Genomic DNA, 15,854 nt, shown 5'->3' on the forward strand with positions numbered 1-15,854 from the left:
AAACTAAAGAATGAATGGTGCAACTAATGATGGTTGTAGATTTGAATATAGATGTGTGAACTGCAAAATTAGGGTGTAGTTCAAACACATACTACATGTTTGAAAATCTATAGAGGCCTCTAATGATTAGGATCCCAATAAAGACAATACAAACATTATATTTTACATAGAATATATCATTCTTTTATGGTCTATATCAAACACTTTTTAATGTTCTACAAACAAAATGCAGTATATTTTGTAGCTTTATTCTACTCTATATACAATTGTTTTTTCAAAATCTTAAGGTGCACACAAAACCATAGAATTTTGAAACAAAAGAACAATACATAAAATATTTTCTTTTTTCAGTTTACCATACTGAAAAATTAACAGACATTAGTTTCCACAATTCATATAAAAACTTACATTTGAATACCCTAGATAATTTACTTTGAGATCAATAAATGACAATTGTAAAACTGCCTCATACTCCATAAAAACATCTAATCCTATTTTAAACTTGTAACCTTTCTTTCAAATATACTAATCCTCCTCGATTCAAACTAACCTGCAAACACGAAAATGAAACCAATACAGCTTGGAAGTGAAGAATAGATGGTGCAACTAAGCAGGTGCTATGGTTGCCGACGTGAATGAATGAAAAGAAAAACGAAGGCTGTAGCCCAAACTCCAACTACATAGTTGGGAATCTACATCTCCGCAAAATCCTTGGACTTTGATGGCCCTGATGCAAAACCAAACTCTGTCGCCTCATATTATCACTGACATTGTTCCAAGAAAGCCTGTCCCGAAGCCCAAAGCCAGAGCAACCATGGACACATTTTCATCAATCACACTCCACATTGATTTGAAATTGGTGGTCGCTAATGGGAGTGGAGAACTGGCCTTGTTCTTCGCACTGCAACTCTGCAGAGGCCCTCCGCACAAGCATAGATTTCTGTTGAATGCCTTGGCAGTGAATGTCTCTAACTGCGTCCCCCTGGGTATCTCCCCACAGAGCCTGTTAGAAGATAAATCCAAGTAGGCCAAAAGGGACAGCAAAGTGAGCTCTTCAGGAATGCGCCCACTCAGCTTATTTCTACACAAGTCCAACTGCTCCAGAGTCCATATCTGCCCAAGAGAAGCTGGTATTGCACCTTCCAAACGGTTTCCAGAGAGATTTAGTAACCTCAGGCTGCTCAAATTCCCTATGCTTTCTGGTATCCACCCGCTGAGATTGTTACTTGATAAGTCAAGTATGGTATTTGCCGCCAGTACATATTCCAGTCCGTATTCCTTCCATTTTATTACCATGGGTATGTCCTCGTACAGTGTATTTCCACTCACTTGCGGGTCTCCTAGAACACCAAAACCCTTGAGATTCTCAAGATTAGAGGGTATTCTCCCATCAAACATATTGTTCGATAAATCCAACACCTGCAAATTGGTAAGGCGGTTTACCATCAATGCAGGAAGGCGACCATGAAGCTCATTGTATCCCAGGCTCAAAACTCTGAGTTTCTGAAAATTGGCCAAGTACCAAGGCAGCTCGCCTCTCAAACGGTTCCTTCTGAAATCCAACAGCTGAAGCTGCGTACAGTTGGCCAGGGATGCTGGCAGAGTTCCGGAGAAGTTATTGGTGTGTGCCGACAACACTTTCAGAGAAGAAGAATAACCGATATCAAAACCTCCGGTGAAGAAATTGTCTGATAGCTTTATCTTCCTCAACGATGTGCAGTTGCCAAGTGTGTGAGGAATTCCTCCATACAAGTTGTTGCTGGAAAGTGTTATCCACTGGAGGAACGTGCAGTTAACGAAAGAATCCGGAACGGTTCCAGTGAGATCATTGTAAGACAAACGAAGATACCTCAAACTGCCTAGACGACCCAGGCGTGCAGGTATGTTGCCCGTCAAGTTGTTTGTTGAAAGTATTATCCACTGAAGGTGGGTGCAGTGAGAAAGAGATGTGGGTATGGAACCCTTTAGTAGATTTGAGAGCGCTTTCAATTGCCCAAGCTCAGACGGAATCCTTCCCTGCAAATAATTGCTCGAGAGATTTAGAATCTCTAGGAAAGGTAGGTTTCCTATGGAGGGAGAAATGGTACCTTCCAATGCCAATTGTGGGAGAATGATAGCCACCACTGTGTGAGTCGTGCCCTTTCTGCACAAAACACCATTCCATGAGGAGCATACATTTTCTGAATTGTTACAAGTCCAGTTGGAGAGGGAGTGCATGGGGTCGGCCTTAATGTCATTTCTGAAAGAGAGTAGGGCTTCCAAGTCCCTCCACTTCTCAGAAAACGTTTCATCCATGGGAGCCGAGACATGAGGAGAATTATAGGAGGTGTTATGTATGGATACTGAGGAAGCAATTGTAAATGCTGATACCAGAGCAAAAGTGCTTGACCGAAGCATTTGAACCAACATAATTCTTCTCATTTGCCTGTTCCTTGGTTCAAGGAAGGCAATGATTCATTGGTTCAAGGAAGGCAATGATTAAAAACAAACACTGGATAGAGATGGTACGCGTCAAGGACATACAACCCTAAATGCGCCGTGTTCACCCGGGCAATCCAATGCGTTGATTTGATGTGCACTGTCAAACCTAATGATGCTTTTCCGAGATTTCAGTTTGTTCCTTGTTATTACTATTTTAAATTTTTTTCACCGTTGTCAAAATCATCCCATTTCGGTATCATTACTTACTTATGATGTCTTAGCTTGCACTCAGCAAGACCTGATCTCTGATGGACTCTTTATGAGCCATTCAACTTCAGACCAAAGGCCCATTGCCATTATTGCTATTAGGACCATAAGTGCATACTAATTATTATTAGATAATCATTGAACCATCCCTTCACATGAAAACAACATTGTCAAAGTGGAAAACACTCAAATTTGTAGAATTACATGTATTTGTAGTCAATATTTTTTATAAAATTGTAAAATAAGAGGCATTAAAATGATGATATGGTTGGTGGGATGACACTCAAATTTCAGTAATCTATTTATTTGCGTGTTTAAAGAAGGCTGATATAAAGACACCTATTTTTTAATTTTAAAATTTGTTTGAAAGCTGTCTAATCTTTGTTTCTTTTTAATTCATTGAATTAACAAAAATAAAATGTTTTTTTTTAAATTATTATTTTTTCAATACATTCAATTGCATTCTTGTTATCATTAATGATCAACAAATAAGTATATTTTATAAACATAGAACACATTTTTATTAAAAAAAATGAAATAATCTATAAATCTGTATAATAATATTCATATTAGAATTTTCTATATGTTTACATCTTATGTAATAATGTTGAAAGTGCATTCCTAAATAGTATATGTTTAAAGATAATAGACAAATTAAAAAAATAAAATGTAAATGTATGTAATTAATAAAATTTCATTAACGTTCAATAGATAGATCTATAGAAATATAGAATAACTTGAATCATAGACTTTGCCTAGGATATAGTTAAATTCTGCGTGTTGTGATGGTTAAGTTGTTGTGTTGTTATCCTTGCCATCAAGGTTCAAATCTCATGGGGATGAAGTCCCCCGTTTGTGGCCTCACTGGTTCATAGCTCCAGGTCAAAGCGTTTACCCCTCTTTAAAATAAATAAATTCTATTATAAAACCAAATTAGCACACATAAAGAGAGATATTCTACTTATGCTCTTGAAACACTTTATGATTAAATGTCATATATCTACCAAATAATGCATAGATTTTTCTTTTTTCTATTAGATATAAGAGTTTCAGAAAATACAGAGCAACGAAAGTACCATCACAAAAATCAACAAGGAGGCCAAGCCTTACAAAGGAAGAACGGACTCAGCTGTACCACATAAAAAAAAGAGAAGGACTAACTAACTAAGAACATCATAGTAATTGACCACCCAAGTAGTCCAACCAAAGGGACCCTCCATCCAAACGATGTTTTTACGTTCTTGAATTTGCATTAGCCTGAATAAATCTTCTTTTCTAGCATTCACTTTCTTACTGATTTCTCTATTTAGCCCAATGCAAGTGTGCTCAAAAGCTTGCAGATCATCCAAGGTTCTACGCCATTGGTATCCATGCTTCAACTCGTAGTAGAAAAAAGCAACATGCCCATCGTGAAGGAACCTTCTCATCTTGTCTCGCTTGATCAGCATAGTAGCTTGCACCTGCAAAGAAATTTTAAAATAAGTGAATTTAAAAAAAAAATCAGTAAGATCCCTTGGCTTACCTTGGTACCTTTCCTCGTTCCTGCACTTCCAGATCTACCAGAGAATGTTAGATGACAATATATTCCAAAATAAATTGGCATCTTTAGGAAGACCATTAATATGACCAGTGATAATATCAAGAATATTAACATCAATAGGATAATCAATGCCAAACATTCTCCATATTTCTTTAGCAAAAGTACAATCTAAAAGAATATGTCTACTAGTTTAAGGAACTCTGCATAAATTACAAAAATCAGAATTAGAAAAATCTCTCTTAATAGGCAACTTGTCCAACATGACTAACCATTTGAAGCATCTAATTTTAGGCTCAACATAATTCTTCCACAAGATATCAAAGTATTTTTTCCAAACATCAGCATCATAAGAAGAGTACCAAACAACATTGACATGATCAATAATATCAGTATTACAATCAAAGATTCTGTATATATTCTTGGCCTTAAGCAGATTCGTGACAACTCCACTAGGCCATTTACAATTAAGGTGCCTTTTAGAATCAACATGGCATATAGTGGGAAGACCATTAACAACTTGCACAATCATGTTATAAGTTCTTTTATGGGAATCAGGGATATCATATTTATTTTTAAGCTCATCCCAAGGAGTGATTTGATTATGCTCAAAGAGATCTATGAACTGTTTAATACCTTTCTCAGCCCACAATCTCGCAGAACACCCTTGGGTAAGGGCCAAAGGTTTACCATTTAGGTGAAGATTCCACCAAATTGATCTTTTACCATGGAGTTGATCATTACAATGAAAATCCTTGTTAGTGATGAATTTCCTAACATGGTCCCAAGCCTTCCAAATAGATCTAAAAACTGTGGAACCTTGGACCATGATAGGAAAGTTACCAATAATGAGGTCGCAAAAGGGGAGATTAGTCCAAGATTTGGCTTTCCTAGGCACACCCCTCTCAATGTTATTTATAACTAACACTTTCCAAGGACAGTCACCCTCCATGGATTGAAAAATCCATTTGGCAGACAGGGAAATACCCTGAATTCTTAAGTCCTTCAGCCCAAGTCCCCCAAGGGCCTTGTCAGTGTGGTACCAAGCCCACTTAATAGAATGAATTTTATTATTACCCTTTCCATTAGCCCAAAGAAATTGTCTATTGGACTTTTGAATTTCAGCAATCTGATAATTGTTAAAAAAACCATGCAGAGGAATAGTAAATAGTGTAGGAGGACAACATCTTCTGGCAAACTTGAATTCTGCCTACTAGAGATAATGCCCTATTGTGCCATTTGTTAAGTTTCTTATCAATCTTCTTTTTAACCTAGGACCACATGTCCTTGAGGGCAGGTTCCACAAAGAAAGGGATACCAAGATATCTAGTGATCTTATTGGGGCCTCCCCATAGAAAATTGTATTGAGAAAATCAACCCGGGGGCTGCACATCCCACCCCAAACAAACTGATTTGGCTTGAGATATTTTAGCCCCAGATATAGAACAAAAGAAACTAAGTTTATATTGCAAAGATTTAAAATTACTTTCTGAAAGCTCAAAAAACAATGTGGTATCATCCGCAAATTGGCAATTGATGAGCTCTTCATCATTAGGCAAATAGATACCTTTGACATCAGGAGATAAAGAATTATCTTTGAGAATATAGAAAAGAGCCTCCAAAGAAATCACAAAAAGAGAAGGTGCCAGAGGGTACCCTTGTCTAATGGATCTCCCTAGAGAAAAAGGAGCAGAGAGAACATCGTTAACTTCAACTTGAGCAGAAGCATCACTAAGAAGCACCTGCAAAGTATTACAAAAGGAGGGAGGGAAACTGAAGGCCTCTAACATCATAAGAATAAACCTCCATTCAACCCTGTCATAAGCGTTTTCAAAATCCAAAAGAAGCATGGTTGAATTTTGGTGTGAGCATTTAGACCACTCCATGGCTTCCCAACTAGTTATGAGATTCTCGAGAATATATCTACGCTTGATGAAACCAGTTTGGGTAGAGTTAACAAATTTAGGAAGAATATTGACTAACCTAAGAGCCATAATTTTAGCCAAAATCTTATATGACACATTAAGAAGGGTAATTGGCCTCCAATTCTTAATGAGGGTCTTATCTCCATCCTTGGGGAGGAGCTTAAGGATCCCTCTATTAACATCCTGTCCCAAGGAGCCAATAGACAAAGCTTTAGAGTATAAGTCATGGAGATCCTTACAAATCCAACTGATATTGGATTTATAAAACTCAACAGGAAAACCATCAGGGCTCGGGGCCTTATCATCATTTATTACATTTACTTTTCATGTTTTAATATTTAATATAAGATTGCATATGTTTCCATCTCTAAACTTGTCTTTTTTTAATTTTAGATTACTTACTATTATGTAAATATATTTTACACTATTATTCAAAGTTAAGTTTTGAGCAAACATATTTTTCTTATAAAAAAACATTTATCATACCCCTTTTATAATCTATTTAAGATTCTTAGGAACTAGTATTAAAGAGTAGTCAAGATGGGTAAACAATACATAGTAATTCCTAAACTATTTTAAATTTTGAATGTAATTATGTCAATATTTTTTTATTTAACATTTTTACTCATATTTTGTGATCTATTAAGGATAAACATACCATATCATATATAGTAGAAGTGAGATAGGTTAGAGAACACGAAAAATTAGATAGAAATGGAACACTTACTAAATAGAAATATATTAAATAATAGTAAAACATTATATATTTGTGAAAATAATTATTATAATTCAAAAAATGTAAGATAATTTCAATTTTGTATCTATGAATATAAGTTATATAATTAATAATGCAATGTATAACAATTCATTTATTTTTATAGTAGTGGTAAAAAATCAAAGAAGACAAACCAAAAAATAATTATAAACTAGTGTTAACATTAAAATTACTTTAAATATAATAAAATGTGGTAAAACTTAAAAAATACAAATGATGGTAATAAAATTTCTAAATTATTTATGAATGATTGATAAAACTTAGTAAAATTTCTATCTTGGTCAACACTATCTAATAGATATTTTTAGCTAAAATTGTAAGTTATTTTTTATTTATAAATAATAATATTCTTAAATCAATTTTAAATGATAACTTAATCAACTCAAACTTTACCTCACTATATATATATATATATATATATATATCACTAATTATGATGAAAACACTTAGCAATAGATAATTGCATATATGTAATAAAAAAATTTCTTCTATTGAAATGATACAAAGTGAAAATATTTTTAAAAACTAAGTATACCAATTCCCCTTTAATAAATTATCTAAATAACTTCCATTACCCTCTTCTATTCTATAGCCACCTTTGTTAACCTTGGAGGTAGAAAAAGATTCACCATGCATGTACTTGACTATGGTGATTGCTCTTCTTTAAAATTCTAACAAAATTTGGAAATGCATGAACTTCAGATTGCATTTGACAAATGCAATAATTATCGATGTTGAAAGGCGACTCTTGTGGATTGAAGTAGTGGAAATTTAGGCACATATACAACTCACATTTGGTTGAGGTGTCATTGTTATGTCTTCTTCTTGTTAACTTATATGGAGAACTACTATTGCAAAATTAGATAATTTATTCTTATAAATATTATCAACAAACTTGTGTATTATCACTTATTGTTTAGTATTGGTTGAAGAATCAATTGCACTACAAGGACCACATCCACAATGAAAGGTACAAAATCAGAACCACATCTTCTAAAGGTACAAAATGATGTACAAAATTATATTTATAAAGGTAAGGAATAAATTTGGTTGGTTAGGTAGGAGTAATTATATGATAAATAATAAATATGGACTTAATGAAATAAAAATCAATATATTATATAAGTAAACATAATTATGAGAATTTAAAAAAAAATTCTCAAAGTATTTATATCACTATCATACTTATGTTGGAATTGAATGGAGACAAATAAATCTTTTAGCATTTTTCATGTTCAATAAATAAGTTTATGTACAAACATTGAATGTTACAAGTGGACTAAATAGACAATGAAACATTTTCTACAATCATTGAATGCTATAACTAGACCTAACACCTCCATTCAATCCTCACCAAGTTCCACAAAACAAGACCACTTACAAAACAAAACAAAATCAAACAATGACAATTAAACTATACTAAACTTAATAGGAAACAATAAGTGTTAATCTCGAATCAAAAGTTACCTATAAGTTGTGGAAAAAATGACCTTCCTAAAGTCCCTTATCAAGTTGAGATAAAATACTTCATGTGGAAATAAGAGAGAATCAATTTTAGTACTGTACAAAATGAGGACCACATCCTCTAATGAAAGGTACAAAATGATGTACAAAACTATATTTATAAAGGTAAGGAATAAATTTGGTTAGGAATGAATAATTATATATTAAATATGGACTTAATTAAATAAAAATTAATATATTATATAAGTAAACATAATTATGAGAATTAAAAATAATTTTTTCAAACAATATTTATATCATTATCATACTTATATTACAGGTTGAATGGAGACAAATAAATCTTTTAGCTTTTTTCATGTTCAATAAATAATTTTGCATACAAACATTAAAATTTAAAAGTGGGCTAAATAAAGAATGAATTTTTTTCTAAAATCATTGAATGTTATAACCAGACCTAACACCTCCATTCAATCCTCATCAAGTTCCACAAAACAAGACCACTTATAAAAAAATAAAATCAAACAATGACAATTAAACTATACTAAATTTGACAAGAAACAATAAGTGTTGATATCTAATCAAAAGTAACCTGCAAGTTGTGGAAAAAGTGACCTTCCTAAAGTCCCTTTATCAAGTTGAGTTAAAATAATTAACGTGGAAATAAGAGAAGAATATTAGTCCAATAATTCTCCATTGTGCTTAAGGTCATATTGTTTTCTTTTTTGTAGATAAGGATTCGAACCCGCAATTGAGGGTTGACTAGCTTCTTAACTATGTTATTTTTCCATTATAATTAGACCTTAAGTTTTTGCTATAGCCAATGGTGGTAATTCCTAATAATCTTTTTCAAGGAACATGTTCCCTAGCTCCTAGAACCATCCAAATATTTCACTAAGAGAAGAATAACCCACAATACACAATATTCAAAACCAAAGTCTAGGGAATTCTCTTATAATAGAAATTCTATCCATTTAAACACATAATTGGGTTAAAACTATCTACATCATGATAAAGATCCATGTATTATTACATGAAAATATGCCTAGATTCTAGATTAATGATTGTGGGATATAACAACCAACATTATCCCATGGCTATTCTTAACCAAAACTCAACATAGCAATGTTAAGTTCATAATTCTCCAATGCATTCTATGGTATTCTAATGGGAAAAGAGAATTTATATTTATAAGGGAAAGGATAATTTTATCAACAATAAATATTCAAAGTCTAAATACAAAACCAGCTAGCACACTTTCCAAATAATTCAAATTTATTAAGTATTAAAATCTTGTTCAAATGAATTGAATTTACTTAAATAGCTTCTATCATACCTCCTTTCTTTTCATAGTAATAGGTTGTGCTATTTTTAGTTTTACTCCCTAGCATTGATATAATTCCATTACTAATAATAAAGATTTGCATACATGGAATATGTCAAATACTTTAGCAATCCAGCTAACCCTTTTGGTATTACCTAACTTTTTGTTGTAAACATACGACTAAGATATCCCTTTCATGATTGCCATTTCCTCATTCCCACCTAGGTTACAAAGCAACTCTTTACAAACTCAAAAAGAGTGATTAAATATCAATGTTATTTGAATTTTGATAATCTGGCTTATAAAAACTCAACATAATGGTCTCAAATCCTTATCTATCGCTCTTCATATATCTATTACCTACTTTTGTGAACCAAAATGAAGATACATACACAAGATAAACATTAAACTGTAATCTAAAGTAGTAGTCAATTGGATCAAAGTTACCCTTATAGTTTCTTAGTATTTTCTCTTCGGCCTCATTGAACCCATTTGAAACTCTGTGTTCTCATCTTTTTGGGAAACACTCGTGGGAAAAAAAAGTGAGTTCAATGTTTGAAATTCCATGCCTTCTATTAGAAACCCTTTATTTCTTATACAGGTTGTTAAAGTCTTTAATTTATATCCTTCTTTATCAACTTTTCTCATCCAATTAAGGAAATTTGGAAATGCCAAATTCTTTGGCTTCATCTTCATCTACAATGCCCTCCAAGATATTCACCGCACCACCAAGCACAACCGATTTGAAAATAGAGTCCAACAAAAGGAATGATTCTTCCTCAAATAGAAAATTAGCAAACCACTTCATTATTTCAGTAGACTCATCTCCAATTTCCAATCCCTAGGGTATAAGGGTGAACCCAAAATAGTGGTTACATTTTTGCAGAAGAAATTCTTTGATTGAAACTTTTTATTTTACTAGTTTCAATCGAAACTAGAGTAATAGTTTCGATCAAAACTAGAATAATAGTTTTGGTCAAAACTAGTAAAGCAATTTCCATCAAAAATTTTATGACTCAACTACCCCACACCATCGATCCAAACCATCATTTTTATAGCGCCTGCTAGGAGTTTCAGTCAAAACTAGAGAGCTCAGTGGCATCCGACTCACTAGCCATTGAAATAGGTAGAAATTTTCATTTTTTTTTTACTTTCTTTTATATTTTTAATTACATTTTATATGTTTTTAGTATTTTTATTGTATATATGCATTTGTTTGCTATATATAAATATGTAATGTGTATAGACACACACACATGTGTGGAGACACACATTCGTGTATATAGACACAAACATATTTAGATATATGTGCATATATATTGTGGATATATAAATACTCTCTAATTTTTAATGTTTATGTGTTTATTTATTTTTAATGTATATATGTTTAAATTGGTGTATATGTTTTTAATGTACATGCATGCATAGGGTACATGTATATGCATTTATATATGCATATATAAATTATATATGTTTATGTGTGCATATATATGTCCATGCATTTACACACACATGTATATATGCATGCATAGCATGCACATGTGTACATATATACATGTCCACAATTGTTTGAATATATGTATACAAATATAGATATATACTTATATATCTATATCTGCATGTGTATTTTAAACATGTGTGTACATATACATATGCATTCATGATATATATGGATGTATATATGTAAAAAAGTCATGATATATATGGATGTATATATGTAAACAAGTATGTGATATATATGGATGTATATATGTACACAAGTACATGATATATATGAATGTATACACACACACACACACACACACACACACACACAAAGATGATATATATGTAGATGTAGTATATTTATCTTATGCTTTTTCTTGAAAAAATTAAAAATTGAATGTATGTACAGAGAATTGGTTTTATACTTTACTTAAATTACACAACTCAAACTAAAAACTTTTAATAATAACCCTAATTTAACAAGTCACAATTGGAACCCTATAAATATAAATACCTTGTGAACTAAAACCCCTTAAAATGAATTATTGATCCACCTCTTACTACCCCTTAAACATTGTATTGAATTATAAAAAATAGCATGAACTTAGGTCCCTTAGACATCTTTAAATGTATGCATATATGAACTAGATACTGTGACACTTGTAGTTTAGAAATTCATGTGATGGATTTATGTTATATTTCTATAGTCCCCCCTTTAGCCATTATTTTAGAAATGCTTTCAAAAATTTCATATAGAATTCAATGTTCACTTATAGATTCTCCTAGGTTAATACACATCCTAAATTAAGACCCCTTTACACCAATGTATGAACTATCTACATGACCTAGTTTAGAAAATTGTGATGGATTAAGGTTTGATTTTAGGTTATCCCATTTTTAAGATACCCTAGTAGGACTGTTATAAACTAACAATTGGAAAAATTATTGTACTATTATCATTGATGTCAAATCTACTAATGAGACATGTTGCTAAATGATCTAAATGTCATATCTATTTGATTGATGAAGAGGATTTGGGAAGTTACTTAAAAAATAGCTCCTAGATGAAAGGTTGAACTATGAAAAGGAAGCTTCAATGAAAATTTGATTAGTTAGACTTTGATGAGACAAAGTCATTATGTATATTGTGTTAATGCTTAAGCCTTTGTAGTATAAGTCAAAATATATCATTCATGATGATTGATGCTAGTATTAATCGAGCGATAGTAAAAGCCAAATAAATCTAGGGTTGAATGAGAATTAGTATCAACTAAGCAAGCTAGTTGATGCTGAGCCAAGAATTCTACAATATTTTAAATTCATATGGGGAATTGTGATTTCTAGTCAACTCAGTTGATTTCTTGGCATATGGAAACTATGTTGAAGATAAGATTGATGGGTTGGATCATTTAATTGAAGGAGAGGATTAGGTATCAAACCTAATGAACAAATTTGATGAGAAGATTCTAGAAAAAGAAGGAAGATGGATAGATACAATGAATCTGTTGGATCAGATTGTAAACCCTAAGATCTACGGTGATCAGGAAAATGGAAAAAGCCTAGAATTACCTTTTTAAGGAGGTATAGAGCCAAATTTTAATATCACACACATAGAGGTGGAGTAAAGGTGCACAAGGGTGAATGTACAAGTGTGAAGTGTGTGAAGAAAAAAGGACAAAACATAGAACTTGTACATGTTTCCTGTAAGATGGAAAAATGTTGTTGAAGGCGATAAGTGAATCTAAGCCAAATGGTTAACTTTTTTGTGAGGAGAAAGGTGATTGTTTGAAGGATCTCCAAGCATGAACAAAGGTGATAAGGACGATTTGTTAGAGAATCAACACATGAACCAAACATTGATATGAAATTACAAAAGTGAGTTGTAATCATACAGATCAAACCATACTATTTCCTTTTCTATAATTGTAAATAATTTGTATTGAAATCCTTTTAATCAAAGGTTGACCTAATAGTCATTGAAGGACTTAACAGTCTAAGTAAATCCTTTAGTAAGGTTACATTCTAATTGGAATGATCAAAGTCCTCTGATAAGGCCACTCCTAATAGGGTGATTAAATCCTCTAACCAGGTCATGTTTGATAGTGTGTATTGTAACCTTTAACAGGGTTGGTTCCTAATAAAGGTCACTTCAAAAGAGTGAAAAAGTGCTGACATGTTGCTGGTGATTTTCTCAAATTAGGTTTCCATGTTAAATCCTAGGGTCAAACTTGTGTCATTTTTTTGTGGTGTTTTACATTCAGCAAGTTTTTTTATCTTAGGACAGTGAGCTATTAGTAATTTTTTTTATCAATATACAATAGAGACTGAGTTACAATAGGATAAACATAATAGTGAGTGTTTAATGATTTATTGTTCAAATATTACTTATGGACCTGGTGTAATTGATTCAGCCCTCATCCCCGTGACCCCCCCCAGTTATTCTAAACATTCTAACAATTGGTATTAGAGCTCAATACTTTTAAGAGAAGTTTGAAGGTACTTGTTAGTGTAAATACGCATTTACTATTTACACTTATTTAAGTTTACTTAGGTTAATGCATTATTTTATTATTTTATTTTGTGAGACACTTAGGAGTTTGTGTACCTTTTTGAGTTGTCATGTTGACAACATAGAAATACACAACTCTATTTTAGCACATGGTGTCTACAACACTAGAGTTTGCATCATTCACTGAGTTGTCATGTAGATAACATAGTTATTTGAACTCCCTTTTTAGCACATGTTGTCTACAACACTGATTTGTGTGTTAAACCTTTGTAGGCTTATCCTCTCATCATCACAATTACTTCCATGCTTAATGGAGGATAACCCATATCTAGTGGGCATGTGCTTGGTTGTATGACTTATCATGTAGCTAATTCCAAGGTATTCTAGATGCATCTTAGAGGCCTTTATATGCAGGCACCCCTAGTGTACTCTTAATGCATATTGAATGAATATATTGTCATTCTAATCATACTCTCTCTTTCTAGTCTACAGTTGTGCTTGTGTTTGAGTTCTTAGTTCTTGGGCGAAATTTTCCCTAAGGAAAATTCTTACAAGGTATCAGAGCTTGGAGATTTTCTCTTCACATAGCTGTTTGAGACCATTGTTGCTTCATCACCTCGGCTAGAATTCAGAGTACTATAGAAATTGGGAGTGTCTAGAGCCAGATTTGACCTCACCATTACATCCAAAATGTTGATTCGGGGAAGATTGACTATAAAATTAGCTGCCCTAGGCCAAAGTTAACTATGAGGCAATTTTTTTTTTGCAAATCAGCACCCAGAGGCCCCAATTTGCAATTTGGGTATGATCTTTAGATCTGTAATTTTTTAATTCAAATAGTTTTTTTCTCTGCATTTTTGACTGTATCATTTCAAAAAAATTTCCCCTTTAGACAGCTAGTAAAGATTTTTTTTTTGCACAGGTACCGGGTTGTCAGATCTTGGCCTTGTACAGAGAAATATTCCATTTGGCGGGCATTTGCACTTAATTACCATTGAGCATTGTACAAATTTTGGCCATAACATTCACCTGACAAGCCAACATATCCACCAGCCTTTACTAAATTTGGCGGACAACAAGTGATCCGTTTAAAGCCCCATAACACGATAGCTTAGTTTTTTCCTCTCTGTGGCTAATGATTTGAAAAACAATAAAGACTTACCACTCCTACTAATGTAGGATAATTGGTAAGGTTTCCTGACACTTTTGCAATATTACATTGTCAACATTCAAAAATCTGACCTTGCCAAACCGATTCTGGTAGTGCAACAACCTTCAACCACTATTTGTAGTTTCTCAATGATGTTTGGGTTTTTTGGCCCAACAGTAGTTAACAATAGCTCCCAGCGGCTAAACTCCTGGTGCCATGTAAGACTTCTTGCAAGCTTCCCACTTGCCACATTGACTGTAGATCCCACGTTACTGCACACATGGTCAAATACCCTCGCAACATGTGGCGACTCAAAAACCCACCACGTGGTAGCTTTGACATGTCCTTCTATAGTCAGCCGATGACTGTACCAACACATCAGCACATAACTATCATCACACATTAGCATTAATTGCTATGTAGGATACATGTCTATGACCATGTAGACTACCATGTGGCAAATTCGTATAGGACATGTGTACAGTCTATACTGTACGGACAATCCAGACACCCTTACATGTCATTAGGCTGTTGATTTTTTGTTGATGTTAGCATTTCACTAGATTAAATTTGACAGCCATCTAACCATTATTCTTAGTCATTTTTAAATTGCTATGATGATCATTTGACCATCAATTTTAAGCTAGTAGTTTTCCTACTAGATCCCTTTTTAGATGCATTTTTAATTTGGAAGCCTGACTTTGTGAGCCCATAACTTGGTCATCCAAACTCCAATTTAGGTGCAATTTTTTTTGAAATTGGGTAGAATTTCCTAAAATTTCTAGTGGTGGTGTTATTTTCTAGTTTTGGTGCAAGTATTTTTTAGAAATTGCATTTTTTGGTGATTGTACCTGCTTAATCTTACATTTTGCAACTTCAAACGCTTAGTATGGGCTCATCTAGACACGAAAATAGGTTCCATTTTTTTTGAAAGTGTGGTATTTTTCATCAAATTTCTAGATCTATAGTCAAATTCTAGGGTTGTATTGACAAAATTCTC

The 15,854-nt window shown here is 32.9% G+C and overlaps 1 protein-coding gene across 1 annotated transcript; it reads right to left on the reverse strand.

The window, feature by feature from the left end:
- Positions 1 to 501: 501 nt before the first annotated feature.
- On the reverse strand, positions 502 to 2,421 carry LOC149542689 (uncharacterized). Its single transcript, XM_089795748.1, has one exon. It carries the CDS (start codon positions 2,419 to 2,421, stop codon positions 754 to 756), a length of 1,668 nt encoding a protein of 555 aa, XP_089651874.1. The 3' UTR covers positions 502 to 753.
- Between the last annotated feature and the right edge of the window lie 13,433 nt (positions 2,422 to 15,854).

Source organism: Cupressus sempervirens, chromosome 8 (genome assembly GCF_028749045.1).
Source record: "Cupressus sempervirens isolate cs-2001-9-10 chromosome 8, ASM2874904v1, whole genome shotgun sequence".
Classification (NCBI taxonomy): domain Eukaryota; kingdom Viridiplantae; phylum Streptophyta; class Pinopsida; order Cupressales; family Cupressaceae; genus Cupressus; species Cupressus sempervirens.